This window comes from Cygnus atratus, chromosome Z, assembly GCF_013377495.2.
Source record: "Cygnus atratus isolate AKBS03 ecotype Queensland, Australia chromosome Z, CAtr_DNAZoo_HiC_assembly, whole genome shotgun sequence".
NCBI lineage: Eukaryota > Metazoa > Chordata > Aves > Anseriformes > Anatidae > Cygnus > Cygnus atratus.
This window is the reverse complement of record NC_066396.1, coordinates 24,160-48,715: the sequence shown is the minus strand read 5'-3', so window position 1 is coordinate 48,715 and position 24,556 is coordinate 24,160. Positions and strand designations below refer to the sequence as shown.

The 24,556-nt window shown below is 39.7% G+C and overlaps 1 protein-coding gene across 2 annotated transcripts; it reads right to left on the bottom strand.

The window, feature by feature from the left end:
* Window positions 1-3,207: 3,207 nt before the first annotated feature.
* Window positions 3,208-23,634, bottom strand: LMAN1 (lectin, mannose binding 1). Of its 2 annotated transcripts, none has more exons than XM_035559990.2 (14): window positions 23,398-23,634; window positions 22,015-22,169; window positions 21,819-21,926; window positions 19,085-19,146; window positions 18,252-18,351; window positions 16,624-16,747; window positions 16,194-16,252; window positions 15,467-15,599; window positions 14,575-14,768; window positions 14,387-14,457; window positions 9,054-9,207; window positions 8,233-8,354; window positions 6,512-6,584; window positions 3,208-4,196 (listed from the first exon to the last, which is right to left on the bottom strand). In XM_035559990.2, the coding sequence occupies exons 1-13, from the start codon at window positions 23,594-23,596 to the stop codon at window positions 6,548-6,550; spliced, it is 1,518 nt and encodes a 505-aa protein (XP_035415883.1). In that variant the 5' UTR covers window positions 23,597-23,634; the 3' UTR covers window positions 3,208-4,196; window positions 6,512-6,547. The 2 variants fall into 2 exon arrangements, with proteins under 2 accessions (XP_035415883.1, XP_035415881.1); XM_035559988.2 differs by having other exon boundaries at window positions 6,516-6,584.
* Window positions 23,635-24,556: the final 922 nt, after the last annotated feature.

Below are 24,556 nucleotides of genomic sequence, written 5' to 3'. Positions count from 1 at the left end.
ATGCCTTAATCTGTATTAGAGCTTTTCTAATTAAAGCAGACCTGTTACTATTTTAAAATGGAAAAAAAAAAAAAAGCAAACAAAAAAAAATACCAGGACTTTCTGTAATCCTGGATTATTACTGATTAAACAAGAACCTTTGAATTTATTTTTGAAACAGAGTATCACTCAGCAGCAAGAACTCCAAATCACAATAAAATTTCTTTGATAGATTAACTATACCTAGGAAACAGTTGTGTTTTTTCTAAATCAAAATTGATTTTGATATTCACTGTGCACTTTCAGAGCTATGCATAAATTGCAAGAATTTGTGGGAAGAATCACCTTTTTGCATCTGATCAACTTTGACCTTGATTTCCAAACCTTATTGTACTTGCCCAAATGCTTAACAGAACTGAGATCATGCAAGTCAGATAGCTCATCCCAGTTTAAGTAGAGAATGCTAAACCTGAGTATACCTTACTCTGAAGTTGAATGTGTAAAACTAAATACAATTTATGACCCGGCAAAATTTGAAAACTAAAAATCCAGCATTTAGTTTATACATAAGATGTCATTGCTTCTACTTCACAGAGACTTACTTCAAAATGGACCTGGCAATAGTTGGTCTGATTTTCTTTTGCACCCAAAGACTTCCCTGTTTCAGCTTGCTGCCCCTCTGAGGCATCCAAGGGCAGAGTGGCTGATGGTATCCTGCATTTCCCATCCTTCTGCATTTTAGAGAAGACTGTTCAAGTGAGCTGACAACTAGCCAGCACTGTGGGCCTACTGCACGTTCCCTGTAGCTGTGCAGGCATGCTAGTTCCACCGGAACATGACATGTTATTGCCTCATCATTCTGTACCTGTGCTTTAAGTGGTGCTTTTCTACTTTTTTTCTCCACTTACTGGACTTGATGTGATACATACAAGCAGGGATGGCTCTAACCTGCAACTCTTCTGCCTTCTGCTAAAGCCAAGACCTCACTCATTTTGGCAGTACTTGGAAAGCCCAGCAAACTGGCCTAATCTAGAGTCTGCCAGGAAGAAGCCAGCCTTTGGGTGACCACTCTGACTGTGAGCAGTACAGCAACCCAATACGGAGAACAAGACCACAGGACCCCCTTTCCCTTATGCAGACAGCTTTGAGGTGAAGAAGCAACAAGAAAGGTCTATTTATAGATCATTTGACTTGAAGTTGACAACTCTAAGAGGAAGCCTCTGAAAAGAAAAAATATTTATAATTTTTTCCTGAAGTGAAACCTGATTCACAAAGGTGTCTTGCCCCACATTCCTCAGAACACAGTGAGAGCAGAAGGTGCTTCATCAATTCAGGTATCTCTAGCAATAGAGGTGGCTAGAGAAAGAGGACATCACAACTCTGGATAAAAGTTTTTGTCCTGCTGACCTTCACACACACTGCTTGAGCAAAGCTAACAGAAATGTGAACATCAGAAGCTGGAGGATCGTCTTCTTGATCTGCTTCATCTCCAAGCTATATCTCACCCAAGGTCACAGGACAGAAGGGTACCATACAAATCATGTACATATCACAAAGAGGCTTTTAGTGGCTTGCAGAAGCGTTTGAATGGGCAGCCTAAAGTCATACGTAGGCAGTGTTTATGCACAGATCCTAAAATGCACGTAAGTTCAGTAACAGTATGGTAGGCATCACAGACAATCATGCTACAAGAGAAATTTAAGATCAGATAAAAGTACCTTTTGATTGTTAGCATGTTCTCTGAGCTTTGACAGCCATTTGATTAAGTGTTAGAATGCTGGGCCACAACATCACCACTTAGTGCCAACTGCTTCTCAAGTCCTCTTGCAGTGTTTGGCTCATCGTTATCAAAAACTCCAACAGGAGCAGTGCGTTTGCACAGTGCGCTCACAAATATGACATGCAGCACTGATTTCAATTATCAGGTTTCAAAGACTTCTGTAGGTGTGTCTGTTATTCTTTGAGCTACTGGTCTTTACTGATGAGAACTTTCCCTGACTTCGATCACTACAGAAATATTGCTGGCACCCCTTTCTGCCTAAAAGAGAAAGGAGAGAAAGGCTGCATAAGATGCATTCGCATAATGAGAAACTGAGAAGGCAAGAAAGCTGAAAACCGTCTTGGGAAGCGGTTGCTGTGAACCTGAGATCTTGCCCTCCAGGTCTTGAGATAGGTCTCATGAACCTAAGAGCAAAAGGGTTTCTAATGTCTGATTTGAAATGGAAGACAACAGAAAGTGCTTTAAAAGTTATTGAACCTACCAGCACTGGAAACCACTAAGAAACACAGACTAGTTGTGAAACTTTGTAAGACTAAATAAAACTAGCTAGTGAACTGCTGACTTCATTATGGATTCAGCAAATAATAAACAGTCCGATAAGGAACAAATTGCTCGCAGTGCTACCTAGTTACCTACCCTGGGTGTCAAGGACTGACATCTCCAGGGTAATTCCTGCTCTTGAGAGATACTGTAACCACTGCCTATACTGGTTACAAGCCACTTACTGCTTTTTGTTGATTACAGGAATCACAGGCTTAACGAAAACATACAGTCGGCTGCTTATTAAGTGCTGGTGTTGCTACTTCCTCGGCTTTAAATCAATGACCTTTCCCTATAACTTAAATGAAAACATAATTAAAGGCTCATTTCCTGTGTTATCTGAACTGGACAACATGAAAAGAAAAAAGTATCTAAAGAATCTGTATCTAAAGAATCTGTATCTAAAGAACAGACGCATCTGCAACCTCAGAATAGAATTTGGAGTCCTGAAACAGGCAATCCACAAAGGGCAAAGTCCAAAAGAAGAAGACAGCACAAAAATGCTATTGACAGGCAAGCATCCAGACCTGAGAATGTGTTCCCAAAACAGGGTCACAGCAGACAACACCAACCACGTAATTCAGAAGTAGCTAAGCATTCTTTGAAAGGGCCCAGACTCTCCACCTCTTCATCCCTCTAGAACAGGATGATGCTTTTATGTAAGTCTGAACTTTAGACCATTTGTAGAGAAAGACAGAAATAGGTATTTTAGGTCTTTCTCAGCTTGAATAGGTTCAAGTCAAGACCCACCCACCTATCAGGCAATTTGTTCCTGGTTGGGGAAAAATCATAGTCAATGAAGGGATGCTTAATCTTCCTGTGAGAGATTACCACAGATGACTCAGTTTACTGGACAGAACAGTATAAATTAAAAAAAAAAAATGCACACAAAACCCATTGAGACTATCTTGTTTTTGGTAGACATGTTGCTTTTTAATAAACCAGGGCAGAGCACCCAGATGAGAGCAGTTTGTGGAACTTTGAGAATGAACTACAGACATACCAGCAATCTTCAGCTCAAAAAAATTAGGTACTTTGTATGATCAAAGCAGCCAGCAAACAACTTGATTTACTGTTAAGAGACTTTGAAATTGACACAGTACTTTTCATCTGACCCTACATATCTGATACTCTTCACACGAACTTTTGAGCGAATCCGGTTCTGATTAGAGTTGTGTGTGAGTTGTGGTTTTTTGTTCTGAAGAACAGCGTCAAGAATGCTTCCAATACACTTACTTTGACTTCAGTAACACATACCAGATTAAAAGAAAGAAGTTTACTAAAAATATGCATCTTTATTCAAATAAGGTTATCTCCGAACTCCAACCACCAGTTTACATTATTCAGAAACAAACATATGGAAATGTCAGCTGTTCGTTTTTTTTTTTTTTTTTTTTTTAAAAACAGTAGACAGTCTTCGGTGTTACAGTAATTGATGCAATCAATGATAAATGTCAGATTTTCTTCAAACAGGGAGTTAGGTAATTTAGAACTACTGAATTTTGCTTGAAAGATTGAGGTATGACCATTTATTTAGTATACTCTAATACAATGAGATTCCCTTGTGACATCAAAGTATTTGCCTCTTATCATTTACACTTCAAATACTGTTACTAGATTCACTCTCCCTTCATATTGTCAAATTGGATTGCAAGTTGTCTTCTTCTCTTAGTCCTGAAATCTTACTTGGCAAAATGAAACACGTTATCGGTGTTGAGAGAAACTTCTCGTAGGCAGCCATATCAAAAGGCTACATTGACTGACAAAAATTCTTAAAATCCAGATTTGTTGCTAGCACTTCAAGAGCAGCCAGGACAAAATTTGGTCTGGGTAATTGGGAGTTTTCCTTTGATCCAGTGAGTTGTGAAGCAATTACTGATGTTCCAGGGAGCAATGACTGTGAAATGAAGCATGAAGCAAAGTTACCACTTGTAGGATGTTACACATCAGACCTTCTGCTCCCTAATGCAAATGGTTCCCACATGGGAGACAGGTCAGATATACTAGCAGGGTAAACACAGAAGCTGAACCCCATATGGGATACGGCTGTAGATTCAAGTTTATCCCTAACCCCCAGCCCCATCCTTCCCTTTTTCCCAAGAAACCACACAACAGTATGGGGCGTCCAGTTTTGAAAGAGCTATAATTGGAGAAATTCACAGTAACAAGAAATACAGGCTTCCTCCAATGCATACACTGGAGCTGTTCCTCATTACGCCAGACCTATGCACCTAATTCATTAGAATACAGTCATTAGCCTTTCTGTACAAAGGGTCTTGCAAAGCCTGCTTTGAGGGAGGGAGTTCATTTAGGTGTTGCACTGATGCAAGAAAGCTAGCAATTGACAAGAACAACAATGTGTATCTTCAGAACAATTTAAGAAAATATATTAAGCTTAGTGAAAAAAGTCAGGGTTGTAATAGCTTGGAGTCAAGGCACCTGTAAATATTTGCTGGTGTTAGAATTGAATAGATAAATTCCTGTGTGTTACTCTGCATTCTCTGAAAAGGTTTTCATTGACTTATCCTATTTATCCAGCAAGATGAGCTTGAGGCAGTAGTTTTTCCAATTAGTACACCAAAATTTCAACCTCAGAAATGAATCTATAAAGCTATACCAGTATACTACATAGTGTAGCTATGTAAATAGGTGTGTAGGTAGTATAATTTTATTGGTATAGCACAGACACCCACTTTTCGGGTACTGCCTTTTCAGTAACAAAATGTATTGCATAGATTTATCATTTCTCCAAATTGTCAGGCACAATGCTAAAAGTGTTCGTAACAGTGAATTTGGCAGCATGCATTGCACTCCTAAAGGAACAGACTGGAGAACTGCAGGAGTAGTATACTAGATTCCAGACAAATTTTGCAGGTTTTCAGACAAATTTGGGATTAAAAGTGAAACATCCAGAGACATTTGTGTATTTTATAGAACTAGAAGAAAAACAAAACTATTCTAACTCTACACGTAAACAACTTAAAGACAAAGTTACCACAGATATGTAAACAAGTCAAAACAAATTAATTTCACATTTCTAATTTGGGCTTTCTGCTTTGTTTCATTTCTGAAACAAATGTTCATCTAATTAGCAACATCAAAAAAAAAAACAAAACACGCGTTCAATCTTACACTTTTGGTATTAAACCAGGAATTGATACACAATACTGGTTCTACAATAGCTGCTGGACTAACAAACATGTCTGAGGCAACAGCTTGCAAGGAAAGTTTTTAACATTCAATAGTTGTAGTTTAGAATACTTGCCATGTCAATATTTAAATCAAAGCATCTGTATTTGATACATGATAGACACAAGACAGCTTTATAACAGTAAAGGCATATTTCCAAATTCAACATATCTTAAAATCAGATAGGAAATGGTATAAAGCAATGGCATCTCTGTTGAAAAAGTTCAAAAAAATCTCCAAACAAAATTACAGACAGACTTGAAACTACAAAAAAGAAATCTGAAGAAACTACTTGATCATGTGTTTTTGCTCACTGCCTAAAAACAGAACCCAAAATAAGGAGATAAGCCTTTGTTTGCTTATCTTGTATAGTTTGTTCTATACCAGATATCAACAGTCTAACTTCACAGTTAGCAGACCTGTCTTTGTGTCCATGTACTAAAGAAAAGTTAAAATCTGTATATCACACAGAGTTAGAATTTCCAAAATCATTCTTAAGCCATTAGATCCAAATAGTAAAGAAATGAGATGTTTATAACAAGTTTTCCTCCCCTCACAATAGAGAGGTGTAGTTTTGTTTTGCTTTAAATTTTTGGTTTTAGAGGGTTTTGGAGAGCTGTGTGTGTTTTGTTGTTGTTTTCTAAATCTGATATGGATACTTAGTGGCAAGTTTTCTGCACAAATCATCAATTCACAAGTTCCCATTATCAACAGCCACCAAACATGCTTATTTTAAATCCCTCCTCTGAAATTCTAACAAAAGAAGAGGAATACAGTAAACACTGTACAGTAAACACCTTCCAGTATTTATCAGAAACCTCATTGAGAACAGAGCCCTAGATAGGGTCCGCAGCCTTCCCCTACCTAGCATTTGCTCTGCTGCTCCCCAGTCCATTTTTAACTTTAATATTAACTGTTGAAATGAGAAGGTGGTTTAACAAAATTAAATAATTTACAATATTGAAGTATATCAAACACTAAGTTTTCCCTCATTTACAGAACTGTATGATTTTCTGTGCGTACATACTGCTGTTATGTAAACACAAAAGGAAGAGGTCATCAAAAGAACTTTTTGGCTGCTGCTTCTTGTTGACTCCTGAAAGAAAAACCAGAAGAGAATTCATTAAGTATGTACAGTAGAAGATTACCTAACTGGTTTTGATAGATAGTTCTTTTATTTTGGGATTAAAAGATTCCATTCCCCTTCAACAGAAGCTTAAAGAAATCAAACATAAAAGTTGTATCACAAAAACAGTATATAATTTACTCTATTCACGAATATAAAGGAAGCATGACTGCAGTTCCAATTTTGCATCAGATGGAAACATTCTGGGTAGAAAAACTGTGGAAGAGCTTATTAATTTATTAAAATTCTCTAATTGATTTTCTCTAAAGCTTCTCAATATCTGATTTTCCTAAAGATCATGACAGAAGAGGAAACGTACAATTAAGCAGCATAAGAACTTGCTTGAAATAGGACTTTTTCACGCTGGCACAGAAAATTATTTTCCTTAGTGGATACAGATACCGTAGTAGATACAGACACACACACAAAAAAATAGAAGTACAATGGCATCTGAAAGAATTGAAGGTGACCAGCTCCTCATTCATCTTGGAAGTCATTTCCCAGTTGATGACATAACATGACAAATTTAAAAAACACAAAACAAACAAACAAAAAACCCACTCTCTCCACTTTGTGGAGCAGAAAACATACAATAAAAGTTGATGCTATCACAGCAGCATTTATATTATATTAATACTAGTTATCCTTCCACAGAGGTAGCAAACTGCATTTTCTCTTTGAAAAGCACTGCAGCTATTTTGGTCCTTTTATTCCAAAAAGAGTCCATGTATGAGAGAAACAGGAGACAGGACCACCAAACAAGTAAGTCCATATTCTCAATAGGTTTTCCTTTCCACTGACATTTAATTTGAACATTATGACGTTACAAAGAAGAAGAGAATAGAGCAAACATCCCAATGTAAAAACAGAACACCACCAACCAAAAAAAATCCATACCCCTCCAGCGCTAAGAACTCCATAAAATATCAGTATCTCCTCATCTCTCTCTTACATAGGATATGTATCACAAAAAAAGTTCACTGACAAATCTGTCAAATCGGACAATAGCTGTTAGGCACACGTAGCAAAAACTCAGATCATGTCAGATTTTGTTAAGATATTAATAAGTGTCAGTAAGTCCAGTAGGGGACCACAATGATGGTCAGGGGCTGAAGTGCATGCCTCAGGAGGAGAGGCATGGGGAACTAGGCTTGTTCATCCTAGACAAAAGAAGGTTTCAAGAGGTCTCATGGCAATTTCCAATACCCAGAAGATGTCATTGAAGAGACAGGAGCATTTAGAGATGCATGTTATGACAATGATAGATAACAATGAAGTAGAAACAGAGCAGGTTCTCACTAGATACATAGGGGAAGGGGGAGGGAAATAAACTTCATTACAGTAATTAAATATTGGAAAATGGGTCCAGAAGACTGGTGAATTTTCCACCCTTCGAGGTTTTAAAGACCTGACCAGTCTGACTAAATGACCTGCTCTGAATTCAGTGTTAACTCTGCTTTGAGCACAAGGCTGAACTGAAGACCTCAAAAGGTCTCTTCCAATCTGAACGATTGCTTGTTTTAAAGAAGATTAATATAATCATATCATCGCATTTGCATTTCTACTCAGAAGTTCTAAAATCACTTGCCCTGTTGTCGTTAAAGAAAGATATACTTACCTATACATGATATAAGCAATGAATAACACTGTTTGCACCGCTACGAATATGAGGAAGTGCATTGTAGATAAGCATGATGGAAATGGTGGCAAGTCTGGACACTTTGATTTCTCACTGGATGGCTAAGAAATAAGAAAAGTGTTATCTGAGAAGAGAAACAACATGACATCAAAAGATTGCTACGCAAGAAACAAAACAAGGTCTTTGCACCATGATCTAAAAATTGAAACATAATCAGAAAACAGACAAAAACAACAACTACTTTGAGAAAGTTAATTTAACTCCCTGTTTTTCACTTTCCCCTTTGTTTCTCAGGTAAGCTGACTAACAATAACCTACGGACCACAGGGGAAAGAAAATAACAACCTTGTATGGGTTCATAAGCTAATTCAGCTTAATTGCTATCTAGGTAAGACTAAGGTGTTCCTGAATGTTAACACAGTCATCTTTAACATTTACGTATCTTAGGCAGAGCTTTCCTAAGTCTCCCCTGTTTAAACCTCTCCCTTCTATGCAGAAGCTTAAAAAGTCTCCTATGTATAGAGCTGTTAAGCAGCGGTACAAACACAAAAGCACCTACAAAACTTAATTGCTTGACCTTGTTTCCACAGGAAGCTAGACTAAAAATCATGCTCTTTGTGCAAAACTTCTCATCAAGACACAGATCATGCAGTTGGGTCAGGGCAGTGCAGTTTCAGCAAAGCAGCTTAATGAAGGATTAATTGCTCTGTAAATCGCATGCTGGCTCATCCCAGCTTTTTACCAACAGCCAAATAAAAAAGCATTACAGTCATGCTTTACACTAACAGCACATAAATTACCATATTTCGTTGTACTAAATGCTCAATGTCCCTTTTTACTACATGAAGGTGTTCTTTGATGTCATTAAAGTGCTGACTTGCTTCATAGACTCCTGCAGCAGAACCAGGATGTTGAGCTCCACTGATCAGCCTCAGAGTATCAGCCATGGAATTCCTGAAGCAAGACAGACAACAAAACATCATTCAATACAAAACACTATTTATATAAACAGCATTTATGTTGCACACATTTCAGTCCATTAAAATTAGTCTGAAATACAAAGGTACCCAAAAAAGGCAGAAAATATTTTTCTGGCTTCCAAGAATACTTCTCAAGAGGTAATTCCTTAACCAAACTATTGTCTTTAATACTTGATTCTATAGACAGTTTCAATTTGTACAGTGCGCTACCTCCCAAAGTCACACAGAAAACAAGATCTGGCAAATATTCTGTTGTTAGACATCTGCTTTGCTTGACTGATCAAGTCTAAAACAAGTCTATCTAAGGCTCTTGCCAAAGCTTTAGGATAAACAGAGTATAATACAATCTTTGAAGGAAGCCAAAGCTGTTTTATAAAAATAAATAAATAAAAGCAGTCATGTAAGAAATAAAAATAAAGAAGAGGCTTTAGGGATAAGAAAAGATTTAGATACATCCTTGTTTCATGATTATCATTTATATGAGAAACTCATTTCCCATATGCATTGTCATAATACTTAATACTGTCTTCATGTGAATTCATTTTGCTGCTCTAACAAACCACATTAAATCCCTGAAAAGTTGAGGTTCCATACCCAGTTTTGTTTGAGGTGAACTAATCAGTGAGAGAAAAACACTTAGTCTCTAGTCAATATGTTTATATAGTTTTCCCTTACTGTGATGTCTCTTTTCAGTTGCAAAGAGGATTATTTTCAGCTAAAATAGTTATCATGTGAATGTTAATCTCTTCGTTATTAACGGAATAAGCAATCAAAATGTATGTCTTTGGATTCCTGTTTAATTTACTTAAAACTTTACATTTTCCTTCAGATTAGAGCTTACTTTGATGCCTTCAAGGTAAAGTCCTAACTCTTTGTACAGTGGTCAGCAATTTAACTTGCACCTTAAGAAAAAAACACTAGAATACCATTCATTGGGAAAACCGGTAAAAACAATACATAAGCGCTACACAAAATTTTATTATTGATTTTAAATGGTTTATATTCATTATGAAAACTGCAAGTTAAGCATCAAAACTTAAGTGTTTACAAAGAATCTTCATAAAGATGGTGCTCATCTTTTAGCTTTGCATCAGTTTCTCTTCATGCCATGAAAGTTCAAAACACAGAATTAAAAAAAAAAAAAAGTACCATACAAATTCAAAGGCATTACCACAAATCTAAGTAAAAACTGCAAACACAGATAAGTTATTATATTAGTTTCACAGCTGCTGTCTCATCATGGCAAAAATTATGCAGCATGTTCAACTACTTAAAGTAGCTACATGCTAAGTCAGAGCTACACACTGAATTAATCTACTCGATTATATCGAGCTGCAGATACACCACTTTAGAGGAAAAAAAAAGAGGCACTTAGTAATTGTAGCCCCCATTAAATGTTGGATTAATGACATACTCTTCTCCAAACGGAAGACTACTAGTTTTTCCTTTTAAGTATCACGCAGATAATCAACTTCACATGAGACAATCGATAGTCTGCACACTTCCATTAAAAAAAGATTTCTCCTCACTTCCAATAATGATCCAAGGATTCCCCTTTTCCTTCCATGTTTGTGAAAAGTCAATCCCACTTCAGCACACTGGAAGACGACCCACTTTCCAGTTTTATTTCTGTTAAATACAGATAATGTGCTGCACTCTATGCATGCATGGATTTCTGCAAAACTCTCAGTATTTGCAATATTAAAAACAAAGCTACTGAAGTAAAGTTATCAAAAGGGTTTAACAAAAGACAGCTGCTTGCTTCTACAAGCTGCTGCAAACAAAGATAGGTAAGACATCTCTCACTCATTCTACATTTTTGTCTTTGAACCAATAGTATTTATACAGGCAACATTAATGCAAAAAAAAAAAAAAACACAAAACACAACAACTCCATCTGTCATGAATTAAATTAACATATCCTAAATAGCATTAGCATATAATCCAGAAGCTTTATATTTTTATGTTATTATTGTATAAAGTCAATTGGTTAATATTTACCTGTTCTTTGAATTAGTGTTGTAATAACTTATTTTAGAAGAAAGTTTTTCCACTGGAAATTTTTCCTAACTAACCCATGGAAACCCATGCAGTGAACAGCATGACCACTGCCTAATAAATACTGATTGTAATTCTGTTCTTCCACATCTGTCACATTGTTTATCTTGGCCCACTATTTTCAGTGCTAGAATGCAAGTGAGACTCATTTGGTACATCTCTCTCCTTGTACCAGCATCCCTACGTAACGAACAGAAATCGGCATACCCGCCTTCCCCCAGATTAATCCACTTTGTTAAAAGCAAAATAACTTCCCTAAATAGACATGGTCTGTATCAAATTTAATTTACTTTACTTTTGCATAAACAATATCATGCTGTTCGTTTCTACCGTACGAACATGCAAGATTCTTCTGTAATCAGATGATTAAGAAATCCCCAAATCTTGACAAGAAAATTACTTAAGACAGTAAGTCCTTTTCCTCTGGGATGACCAGCAATACCAACAGCGGGCTGTTCATTTCTATCTATAAATAAATCTTTTCTTTAATCTAAGAAAAATATTAAGACGACGTTACACAAGCTCATACCTAGTAAGTAGTCACTGAAAGGGCAGACTGCCAATGTTAACAAGAAAATCTAATTTGCTTGTAAGGTATAAAGATTTGTCAAGAATATTAATGCTAAAGCTTTTGTGGAAGAACAAGTGCAAAAAAAAAAAAAAAAACAGAAGCACTCTAATCTTCATTGTACAAAAACCTGACCTACTTAGATGAATGACAAGATCTGCCCCTGAACTAATACCAGAAGGGAACCCCCCCCCCCAAAAAAAAAAAAAACACACAAAAAAAATTGCTTATACTCTACAATATCAAGTTGTAGAATTGATTTTTTTTAAGCCAAAAAATAGTAAAATGTTTTAACTACTGAAAATGAAGTGGTAAACCAACTTAAAGACATTCCAGCTAACAACAGCTATTGTTAAACATCTTGGAAGCAGTATACAAACACTCCCTTGAAAGACAGGAATTTTCTCAAACCCACTTTAGCAGTATAGAACCTTAAAGATGAAGATCTTTGCTTCATTTGGTAACTTAATTAGAAAAGTACAGCATACCTCTCAATCAATGTAAAAAAAAAAAACAAAACACATTAAAAGCTAAACTATTAATCATTTGGGAACTTGCAAGTGTCCCTGCAGATACAGAAGCTTCCTGAGAAAGTTAGAAGTCCTGGCAAAAGTCCTCTGACAAAAGACAAAACAAGACAAAAATAAAATCAGGAGCCTTAACGTTTGATTCCGACAAGTCCCAAAAGATTGACACACAACTGAACTCAATCAGGCAAGCTCTGTGTCTGTCAGTCTCCTTTACTATGATTATCTTTTGCTACAAAAAGATGCATCAGTATCAGCTGATAGGCAGTTTTCACACAGCAAATAAACGTTAGACCATTAAATATTCGCAAATTAGAAAAACAATTTTTTTGACAACTTCCCTTATCACTAAATAAAAAAAGGTATTTTCAGTCACAGTCAGGTTTCCAGCATCTCCAAGGATGGAGACTGCAAAACCTCTCTGGGCAACCAACCAAGTAGTTGTCTCACTACCATCACAAGCAAAATTTTGTTTTCTACGTCTGAAGAGCAAACAGAACTTCCTGTATTTCAGTTTGTGCCCACTGCCTCCCATTCTGTCACTGGCTACCCAGTGAGAAGAGTCTGGCTCTGTCTTCCTTCCCCTACCACCCACACCCCAAATCTTCCCCAGCCCCCATCACCTCCAAAATCACGTTTACACACATCGTTAAGACCTTGCTGAGCCTTTTCTCCAGTCTGTACAGCCCCAGCTCCCTCATCTTTCATTGTGTGCCCTTAATCATTTTCACGGTTGTTTACTGGACTCCCTCTAGTACATCCATGCCTCTGTCATACTGGGGGACCCAGGACTCCACGTGGTGCCACCAATGCTGAGTAAAAGGTGAGTCATCACCTTTGACCCACTGGCAACACTGCCTAATGCAGCCCAGGATGCTGTTCGTGGTCTTTGACATAAGGGCGCATTGCTGTCCCACATTCAACCTCTTGCCTACCAGGAGCCAAGTTCTTTTCTACAAAACTGCCTTCCAGATGATCAGTCCCCTGCCTCTACTGACGGATGGAGTTACACAGCTGCAGGACTTTGCACTTGCCTTTAACTTCATGAGATTCTTGTTGGAACACTTCTCCAGCCTGTCCAGGTCTCACTGAATGCTTGCACAACCATGTGAGTATCAAACATTACTCCCAGATTTGCATCACCTGTAAAACTGCTGAAGATGCACCCAGTCTTACTGTCCACATCATTAATAAAGACGCTTGAAGAATAATGGCCCCACTACCAACCCGAGGTGTGCACCATTAGTGACTGCCTTCCAGCTGAAGTTTGCATCACTGATGACAACCCTTTGAACCCTGGCAGTTCAGAGAGACTTTAAATTTTTAATTTATTTATTTATTTTAAGTAGTATCTGTGGATTTTTTTTTTGTTGTTTGTTCTTGAGCTCTTAGAAACAGAACCACCTTTTCATATACTCCATGAATAAGAATTCCCAGTGGAAATGGAATCTGCACATTTTCTTTGCACAAAACTTCCCTTCAGAAGACTTACATGCCTTAACAGGTTTTGCTTATAATAGTTTTTTTTAGTGTATCTTATATATTATGTAACTCCTATTGTCCACATACTCCTGATAAAATGACAAGATACTCCAGTACAGCATTATTATTTTTTTTTAAAAAGATTCACCAGCTATAATGTGAATGCATTCATGCTCATGTTGTTATCAATGCTCTAAAAATCAGAGCAAGAAATTTTCATGAGGTAGCAGGTTACCAAACTAGCCATTCTACAGAAACCGACTGTTTCCAAAGGCGCTCTACTTACCTTGCTTTTGCAGCAGAACCTCATGATAAAGTGCTGCACATGAGGGGGCTTAACCACTGTATGGACACAAACTTATGTTTCTTACAGAAATTGAACAATCATCACTAAGGAACACATACAGACACTTCAAGTTTACCCATATTCTCCTACTGAAATAATAAATTTGGCTTAAAAGGTAGAAACTAATAAAATTCAAAACACAGCCTTAATATTTAGAAAAGAAAGCATTTACCTCATTTCATTCACTTGTCGAATGACCTCTTCTTGAGTTTTCACAACGGTATCAATCTCTTGCTGGGAAACCTGGTGTCAGGGGCAGGAAAGGATGAGAAAAACAAACCAACATATCTTGGAAAAAGTAATTGATTGCCCTTTCAAAATTAGGCTGAGATATCAACTGCAGTTTACTTTTTGAGTTACCTGTACTTGTTGACCTGGAACACCAGCTCCTCTTTTAGTAATCTCATCTGTGACTGCAGAGACGTATCTTCTCTGCTCATCCAGAATCATGTCCAATTGTCTATTTAGCTGCTTGATTTCGAGATGAATTCTATTCTGCCCTTCAAAGATTTGCCTCAGTTCACGGTCATTTACAGTTTCAAAAGGATCATCCGCTGGTTAAAAAAAAAAAGCACAGGTGATTGTTAACACATATGCATTCATCATAAGTTGCACTGCATCATTTTTCTTGCACCCTTAAAGTTTCCACACTAACATACTTTTCCAGTAATTTAATATATTTCTTCCAGTAATTGGATATATTTCTAAATTCTATATATGTTTCTGTTCATTTGTTTTGTTCTCAATACAGGCATGAATCAGAATAGTTCAGTTGGAAGGGACCTTCAAAGATCACAAAGAACAACTGCCTGACCACTTCAGGGCTAACCAAAAGTTAAAGTATATTAGTGAGGACTCTTGAACACTGACAGGCTTGGGGCATCAGCCACCTCACTGGGAAGCCTGTTCCAACGTTTGACAACCCTTACAGTGAAGAAATTTTTCTGAATATCCAATCTGAACAGCTTTCTGCCATTCCCATGCATCCCGCCATCAGCTCCCAGGCGACACAGTCCAGCACATCCCTCTCCATTTCCTCTCCTCAGGAAGTCACAGAGAGGAGTAAAGAGATCTCGTATTACAGAAACCAATTCACAAACACAAGACCAAAGATTCTTAAATATGGTACAGGGATACAAAAATCAGTAGGAGCTTTGTAAGATCGGCATGCCACAGTATCAGGCCCTAGTTTTGAACATCCTGGAAAGCAAGTATTTTCCTTGAAAACTCAAAAACTGCTCAAATAACTTGCCTGGCTGTCCTTGAACATCAGGATGCTCCTTTTGAAATTCTTCTTTCTTTTTATCCAATTCTTGTTGAAAGTGTTCAAACTCTTCTTGATACTTTTCTTTATCTTTTTCAGGAATTTCTGCATCTGGTGTGGGCTTTAAAACATTATCAAAGGTAAGGGGGAGAGAAAAGATTTTCTATCACTCCTGTAATCACACACTGTCCAGCAAATGCTGTCTAGACTTCAGATTTGATGGCATGACAACTTGTGAAGCACATTAATATATTAACATAGAAGCAAGAAACCAGACATTCACATGGAAACTCATGGCTTTTTCCCGAAAAAGCGTACTTTCTGCAATTATAAAGAAGTCAAGTTTTACAAGAATAGATGAGGATTAACAGTATAGAAGTGTTGTACAGGAATGGAAAGTTGAAAGCGAAAACAAATTTGTCCACTTTCCAAACAAAGTGTACTTTTGTTTGTTTTCTTTGCATGTTTTGTTTTAATATCAGGATTATCGTTGATTCAGTGTTACTTCAAGAGTTTTGGTCTTAAATGTAATGTTTCAGTAGTTTTTTAGTTATAGTATTAATCTTATTTTTCCAAAACAGATGACAGCACAGCTCCATGCCAAAATTCAGAAACAGGGATGCTAATTATGACTGCAGAAAAAAATGCCAAGATCTGGTGCTATACATAAAACATATATTAGCATATTTTACTAGTTATGCATAAAGACGCTTACTACTTCCTTCCCAGGCTCAGTCAACTGGAAAGTCAGAAAAGACAGGACATCGTGGTCATCTGGATTAAACAAACAAAAAAACAACAATATTAAAGAGTACTGTTACATATTATAAAATATCCTGCAACTTTTCAGGTCAACCTTCCAACTTGTAAAGGATCTCCAGCTAAGAGTATCCTCCCAAAGCCCTCCCAAGTTTATGCAGTAGCAAATGAGACTGATCAACATCTTTGTCAGGACAAACTAAAGGTATTTCTGTTCTAGGCGTGAAAAACATCTACGCATTTCAGTGATTTGGGAACAGGAGAAGATTAGTTCAAACAGGAAGAGATTAGATCAAAAATTAATATAAAGGATCAACACCAGCCGTAAAAGAAAAAAAGTCTCTTGCAAGCCTCCACACTGTCTGCTACAATTTAACATTTTCTACCTGCAAGTCCCCCTGTTGCTGCAGATATTCCAAAATATCCTTGTGATGGCAACACCATATCTTCCACTTTAGCACAAAATTCAAAGTCTTCTTTATCCGGAGTAAATCCATTGTTAATTAATACCTAGAAAAACAAACACCTAGAGTTTTAACCACAAAAATCTATTTGAGAAATTACTCAGCACGATCCAGTTAATTGCTTTGTTAATTCATACTAATGGACACAAATACAACTTATCAGGCAACTTCATAGTTTTTTGGCTTCTGAAAGCAGCTATTTCATTTCTGAAGAAGGTTCTACTAGGGAAATGCATAAGCTTACTTTTATTTTTTTAAAGAAGAAAGGCCTGATTCAAAGTTCAACATGAACAGAATTCCATATTTTCTATTCATCGCTTAAGAGGACATACTATACAGACGTAAGAGATATAAAAACTTATTTATCTGTTATAAGAAACAGCAAAACAAATTAATACATGGAAAAATTCATCAAGATCTAATAATACTAACTCCTGTTGAAGAAATCCCTGACTCAGTGATCCTTAAAGGCCAATCTATCAAGTATACATCCCAATAAGATTCTGGGCAACGCATATTTTTGGTCCAGTCTAGTACAGTCATCCTTACTGCTCTTCAATTGATCCTAAGCTTAGAGATTCTCTCTTCCTCCACCAAAGCATTCCGAGAACTGCTAAGGTTAGCCACACCACTTGGGTGAGGAGCTTCTAGGTAAGGCATTAGGGACTGGGCACATTCAAAAAGAGAGCATCCTCAGAGTCTGCAATTTAATTTTCATTAAAGACTAACACATAGCTTTTAGCATTACAACAGAGTACAAGGTCCACTCTTTTAGGTGCCCTCATGTTTACTTTTAGAGAAACTTTTACTAAAAAACGATAGCTGCATGTTGTAACTGGCTAATGCCTATGAACAGTATCTTTTCAGTAGAAATCAGAAGCCAAGAAAGAAATACTTCATAGCTGTCCCAACCCAGCACCACATTAGCATTTTTCTCCCCGTATCTAGGAGGCATTCACAATCATCCAAATAGTATTTAAGAAGTCTTTAACACCCCCTTACACCAGTGTGTTTCTATCTTCTTTAACATTCAAAGCCCTACTGCTTCTTGGAGGTGGGAATTCTCAAGCAACAAATTTAAGTGTGCTGTCAAAGAGCTGTCTTTTCTTAATCATATTTTAAGAATCCCCTACAATCAACTGGAAGCTCTCTGATCAGCTTGAGAAATACGTTCAAGTTCAGGGACTGCTCAACTGCGTGAAAGCTGAAGAACATATGCTGGCTTTGGGACACATTTACAGGCCAGTCAACAGCAACACAGCGGGGTCGGAGCACATATGAATACAGCAGCATGACTGAACCCCATGTAACGTCAGAAAAATCAGCAATACCTGCTAAGTCAGCTCAGAAAGCTACAGAGGTGCTGAAAGAACTTGTCTAGTATTTGCATGTACTGCACCTCATTCCAGCTTCCAAGCTACTGAGCTCAACATTTTCAATAATATTGAAATTAGCATAAGAGGCCTTTGTAGCAACTATTTCAAACCCCCCAATCTCACACTTGAAAAGCTGAGAAACATGAGTTAATTAGATCATTTCAGAGTACTTACAGTCAGTGTTTTTTGGTAGTATGTAATTTTTGCTCGAACAGGATAGGGTTTATTACGGAAATCCCTCTGACATGAGGCCAATGCTTGAGTGGAACCATCACTATGCAAGAAGACAACTTGCATAAAACTATATCTTATGATTTATCAGCTAAGACAAAAAAGCATCATTGTATCACTAAGAAGCATCACGCTATTTTTTCAAAATGTAAAAGCCGTTGCAAAAGATGTCTCTCAGTTGTATTGAGTATTGAGCTTTTCTGAAGCCTGGGCTCAACAGTACTAGATGCTTTACACGGGACACTATAGATAGAAACAGCAATGGGGAAGTCTGCTTTTAAGACATATTCCCACACCCGTAAACTAACTATAGGCTGGACCACACCAGGTAAACTAAATGCCTCTCTTCCCAGAGCTACCTCCCCCCTTCTCCCTCCGCCCCCCAAAAAAGTAACTGTGCTGTTGACAATAGACCATCAGAAATCAAAATTAAACCAATTAATTTACTAAGAGGCAATTAGTTTTCAGCTAATCACTCTTGTCATCTATAAGCTGTGTACGGAACACACCCATAAGCAATGACAAGGTAAAAAGTCTGTACTTCCACTTGTCTGAGTTCACCCACACCTAAGGCCACATAACACTTAAATATCCATCAGTTGCCCATTTCTGTGCTGTTAAAACAGTGTTTTAACAAATAGAAAAACGTAGATGTAAAGGAATACATAAAAAGAAGAGTTCCATATAAAATAAGCCTTTAAAAGTTTCTCAGAGAGTTTCATGCATCATTCAAAACCAAACATTTGTCATTAAGTCAACATTGAAAATAAACTTACTTCTGATGGTCATACAGAAGTTTTCCATTGTTGCCTACAACAATCACTCCAGGATTGTTTTTCTAGAAAAACAAATAGCAAACAAATGGGATAGTTTAATTCAAAGAGAACTATGTGACATCACTGATGGCCTTCCTGTGATAAAGCACATAGGCTACAAAAACACTACAAGTGTTGTTATTCTTATGTCATCTTGAAGTACAGAAAGCAAGATGACTGAAGTAGCGTGTCATACTGCATACTTTGCAAGAGACAGATATGTTCTTTGTATAGCTAGGGGTGGGGAAAAAAATAAGTTCTTGGCTATGCTACTGATTAGCATAATTTGATAAATGCAGTAATATAAATTTATCTATGGATTTTATATGTAGCAGATATACAGATCTTAGAACTCCTAGATGACTTACTACATCTGACTTTGTCTACGTAGCTCAGAAAAACATTCAAACAGGCTGTATGTTGACATCTTGCTGACTTTATCAGTCACTAAAAAAACAACTCAGAAGCTATCTGTCACTGGCTAAACATAGTCTGTCAAACATATCCCCAGTTATTTAAACTGCTAGAAAATGAGAACACGCTGAAATGGTAAGAGCAGAACAAATTTACAGTGCTCTTCTAGATGCCTACAGGAGTTTAGAAAGTTAACTCTAGTTTTTATAGGAGCACAAATTTTCAGAGATAATCTCTACTTTCCCTTCGACATTACCATTCATCACTTCCCGCAGGAATTTACTGTCCAATTGGACAGATTCCCAGCTCTTAAGAGAACAAAATGTGGATTTCAAGAATCCAAGAAATGACATCGTTCTCTATTCACAGTGACAGGGAGCAAGTGGTCCTTTTTCTTTAATACTTTAAGAGACCACTATAACTAAAGTATGTGATTGCTTTCCCTCATTACTTATATTGGGACAACAGAACTATGCATGGTGTAGAGAAATACAGCATAGGTTCTACTTCTAAGCAATGGATTTTGATTAGACGAATTGCTTCAGTATCAGCATTACACCTGCTCAGTACCACTGAAATACTTAAACAGCATCTTCTTAACAGTCTTTTTTAGTGTAACAACAGTATTACTGTATTATTTCAAACATATTTGCATATATTCTGCAGAAAGCGTGTAAAACCAGTTCTATTTCATAGCATTAATGAATGCAACCCAAGCCTAGTATCCTTTAGAGCACAGCAGACAGATACTAACATAGTATCTTTTCCAACCTAAATGATTCTATGATTCTATTTAGTGTGGTTCTTACTATTTCAGCTGTTCAGAGCTATGAAACTGCTTTTTGCCTTTTTGAAAAGCTCTTTTCACCATGTCTACAGAGAAATAAAAATTCAACTCTAGGATAGCCTACAGCCTTAGAAAGAAGTGAAAAAAAAGGCTTTGCAATTTTTAAAATCAACATCATAACTAGGGCACTTTGAGTCTGAAGTACTAGGTGAAGTCTACTTCTGGATGCTAATATATTAGGCTGATGCTCAGCTACACCCCAGGCACCTTCCAGCAAACATACTAAAAACAGTACCAGGAAGATTTTCTCCATACTGGGACTGAAGAAAGTAACAGGCTATCATTGAAAAAGTCTTACAGACTCTAGTATTTAAGACACGTCAGACCAGCGCAGGCATGACACAGACTTTCGTTTTGACTATAAGTGACACATCATCACTTTCTAAAAAAAGATTTCACATCACAGTGACTAAACTTGTCACGATTTTAATCCCAATACTATCAAAGTCCTGGCAAACAGAACCGTTCCCATGCAAATTTTGACAAATGGTCTCTTCAGCCAGCTAAACTATGCAAAAGTCCATAACCCGGCCAGGAGTCAGAAGAGGAAGAAAAAAGATTTAAAAATTCTTAGCAAGTTGAACAACACTCCAATTCTTCTTTTTCAAGATCTAAATTATAAACATCACGTTCAGCCTATCAGCTTTTAAGTTTGCTGTATATTGAAATCCATCTGCAGGGGAAAAAAAAAAAAACACTAAACCTTTACACCTACAAATAAGTAGCTAGAACAGTGGAAAAAAGCCAAAGCAGTACCAGAAAAGCTAAGCAGACCAACTGCATATTGTTAGAGTTTCTGAGGACCTTCAAGGCATTCTGGACTGGAAAACTGAAAACTCAAAAAACTCAAAAGCAGGTACCTATAGCAAAGTGACTGAATTTTAGATTAAAGTAGGAAAAAAAAAAAACAGCAGCTATCATCATTGCCACAGATGCTACCAAGCTGCTCAAGGCAGATTTGTTCCACAAAAAAGAGCATCTCTGAGAAGAGACACACAAATCTGCTTCCACAGTAGCATATTCTGCACAACATGGCTCTTTCAAAGCATAACTCTTCAGGTTTACCAACACTGCGAACTGTGCATGGACATTCCAAATTTCAGCTTATACATATGTGCAATGTATTTTCCCTCCAAACCTAACAGATGAGCTAATATTCAGTAGATTCATTATGTGTTACACTCCAACTTTCAAGCTTGAACTCCCTACCCCCCCCCCCAAAAAAAAAAAAAAACACTTGAAAAAGCGTGTGGAAAAGGTCAAGCTGAAATTATATTAAGGAAAACACGACTATATTAAATCAGCCCTTTAAGTGAAAGAGTTGGGGGGAAAATAGGAAAATGGCATTCTATTTTTTCCCCACAAAGCTATATGTACCAAACAGGCAGGAAATTAATTTTATCTCTCTGCTAGAAGAGTTTACTTCCAACTAACCTTTCCGTCATTGTCAAAGGAATCAAAGAAAATTCCAACACCGTTCCACTTATCAGCTGCCCCAAAAACGGGACCTTCCATGCCTTGCTCTTCCGTAAACCAGATTGCCTATTGCAGAAAGAAATTAAGAGCTGTAAGCCAAGAGCCACTTTCTGAAGTATGTCTATTTTTTAAACTTAGATCAAATTTTTAATACCAGTCCATCAGCTCCAATGCGGCCTCTTCCTGTTACTCGAAAGGTCACTTCGACTTCCCAATATTCAAATATTGACTTGTTTTTTGTCCACACTGATCCTCTTTGGCTTTTCAAAGATGTTGTTATTCGAATCTGATCTGCACTTGGTATCGCATCTAGAAAAGAAAGGAACCAACATTAAATGTAACAGACAGTACTATGAATGTGTAACCAGCCATTTAACAAGTCCTCTAAATTCACAAAATTGTCCAGTCACTTTAGCTTTAGTTTTCAAAACAGCTTTTTAATGGAGTACTCAATCACTTGAGAGTTAAAACAAAACAAACAAACAAACAAAAACCACCATCCTTACTGCTAAGAAGTTAATTACTGCTCTTTTACAGAGTACTTGTTCACCTTCCATTTGGTAGTGCGACGTACAGCTTGAATAGAACGTGGGTCTGGTCGTTAAAGTACTAATTAAATTTAAAAAAAAAAAGTCAGGTTTTGTTTCCTGCCTTAAGCACTGTAGGATTTCTTCCAAAAAACACTGTTTTCCCTCCTGCTTTTTACAAACAGATATTCTAGTCTTCTGCTTAGCGATTTAAAAGAAAAAGAGGCACAAGTTGAGGGAGAAAGAAGGGAGGAGTGAGGAGTCATTCACACTTATGAAATAACATCTAATTGGCTTTAAAAAGCAAGCAAGAACGTAACGTGTAGACAGGTTCCTTCCTGTCACTTGTAACTTAACATTAACATCAAATAGCCTTCAGAGCTAAAACGTAACACCCTCGAGCTAACCAAAACGAGCTAAATTAAAATCTGGCAGAAAGCAAACAGCAGAAGTTACCGCTACGGCCGAACCTACCGGCCAGGAAGGCACAAAGCACCCGCGCGTTTCACAGCGGGAGGGGGGCGTTGGGAGGGAGAAGAACTCGCCGGCGACCAGGGGCCGCTGCCCTCCGGAGCCTCGCCTCCCGCCGCTCCGGAGCCCGGCGGAGCCGAGCCGCGCGGCCCTCGCACCGCGGCCGGCCGGGGGCTGGCGGCTGGCTGCCCGCAGGGACACGTCGCCACCTCCGGACCGGTCTCAGGCAGCTCCGGAGCGGCCGCCGGCGCTTCCCCGCTACCGCCGAGGCTCCTCGGCGCCTTGGCCGGGGCCGCGCGAGCCGGGCTCCTGCCCCCGGACCGGCCGCCGCGGGACCCGCCCACCCCGGTTACGAGCCCGCAACTTGCCCGGCCGCGGCCGGCCGGCTCCGGCCACCTGCGCCGCGGCTCCCGGCTCCCGGCCCCAGCCCGCGGCGGCTCCCTCCCGCCCGCCCGCCCGCTCCGCTCCGCTCCGCTCCCCGGGCACCGTCGCCGGCCGGCCGCAGCCCCCTGCACGGCTTCCCCCCGCCCGGCACTTACTACCCGTATGCGCCCAGAACGGCACCGTGCCGTCCGCCTGCACCAGGTGCGGCCCCTTGAAGCTGTACTTGTACTCGAACCGCCGGTGCGGAGGCGCCGCCGCCGCCGGGCCCCCCTCCGCCGCCGCCCGCCCGAGGGCGAGCAGGGCACCGGCCACGAGAGCCGCCGCCAGGCCGCCCCTCCGCGCGCGCGCCGCCATCTTGGGCCGTGCTGCGGACCGCCGGGCACAGCCAACAGGGCGCCGCCCGATTGGCCGAGCGCGGGGCCGGGCCCGGCGGGGCGGGGCGGGGCGGGGCCTCGCCCTACAGCCATCGGGGCCGCCGCCGCTGCCTAGTCCGGCGGGTGCGCGGACCTCCCGTAGGAGCGGGGCCGGGCTGTAGGCGGTTCCAGCACTGCCAGGGCCTTTGCCGTCCCCTCAGGGCGCCTGTGGGTCCGGGCCGCGGGGGGCCCCGCCGGGTTCCCGCCGGCCGGCGGCGTGCTCCTGGCCGCGGGCGGGGCCGAGCCGTTCTCGCGGTTGCGGCGCGGCCGCCTGCCCGGCGCCCCGCTAAGCGGCTGAGGGGAGAAAGGCGCTCTGTCCCTCGCCGACGCCGCCTCAGCAGGGGCCCCGCTTACGCAGGCTCCGTCTGCGCGTTTTAGGCCGGTCGCGAACCCCGCGGAAAACAAACAAACACAACGCTGACAGGGTTTCTCTCACGGCAGGAGTCCCCCGCCGCGCCGGGCCGCGAGGGAGCCGCAGGCCGCCCGGCCGGGCGGAGCCGCCGAGGTGAGGACGCGGCGACTGCTGGGCACCGGGCGGCCCCGCGCCCCCCCCTCAGGCGGCCGGCCGGGCCCGGCTGCGCGCGGAAGCCGCCTTCGGTACCGTCGCTCGCACGCCTCGTTCCCGGAGACAGTAAGCAGCGGGGGGAGGGCTTTCATGTGCTCGTTCGGTTGTGTAGGGCCTTTCCGCCCTCGTGTTCCGTTCTGGCTTTTTCGTATCCACTCGTTTCCGAGCTCCTTTCTAGTCCAGTAGTCCACACCTGGGAGTACGAGCAACTTAACAGTAAGTAAGTGGGTTCAGAGCCTCGTAAAGGAGATGATCTTGGAGTCGTCCGGGAGAGATTAAGTTCGGTTTTTGTTGTTGTTTTCTGTTTGTTTGTTGTTTTTGGTTTTTGATAGCATA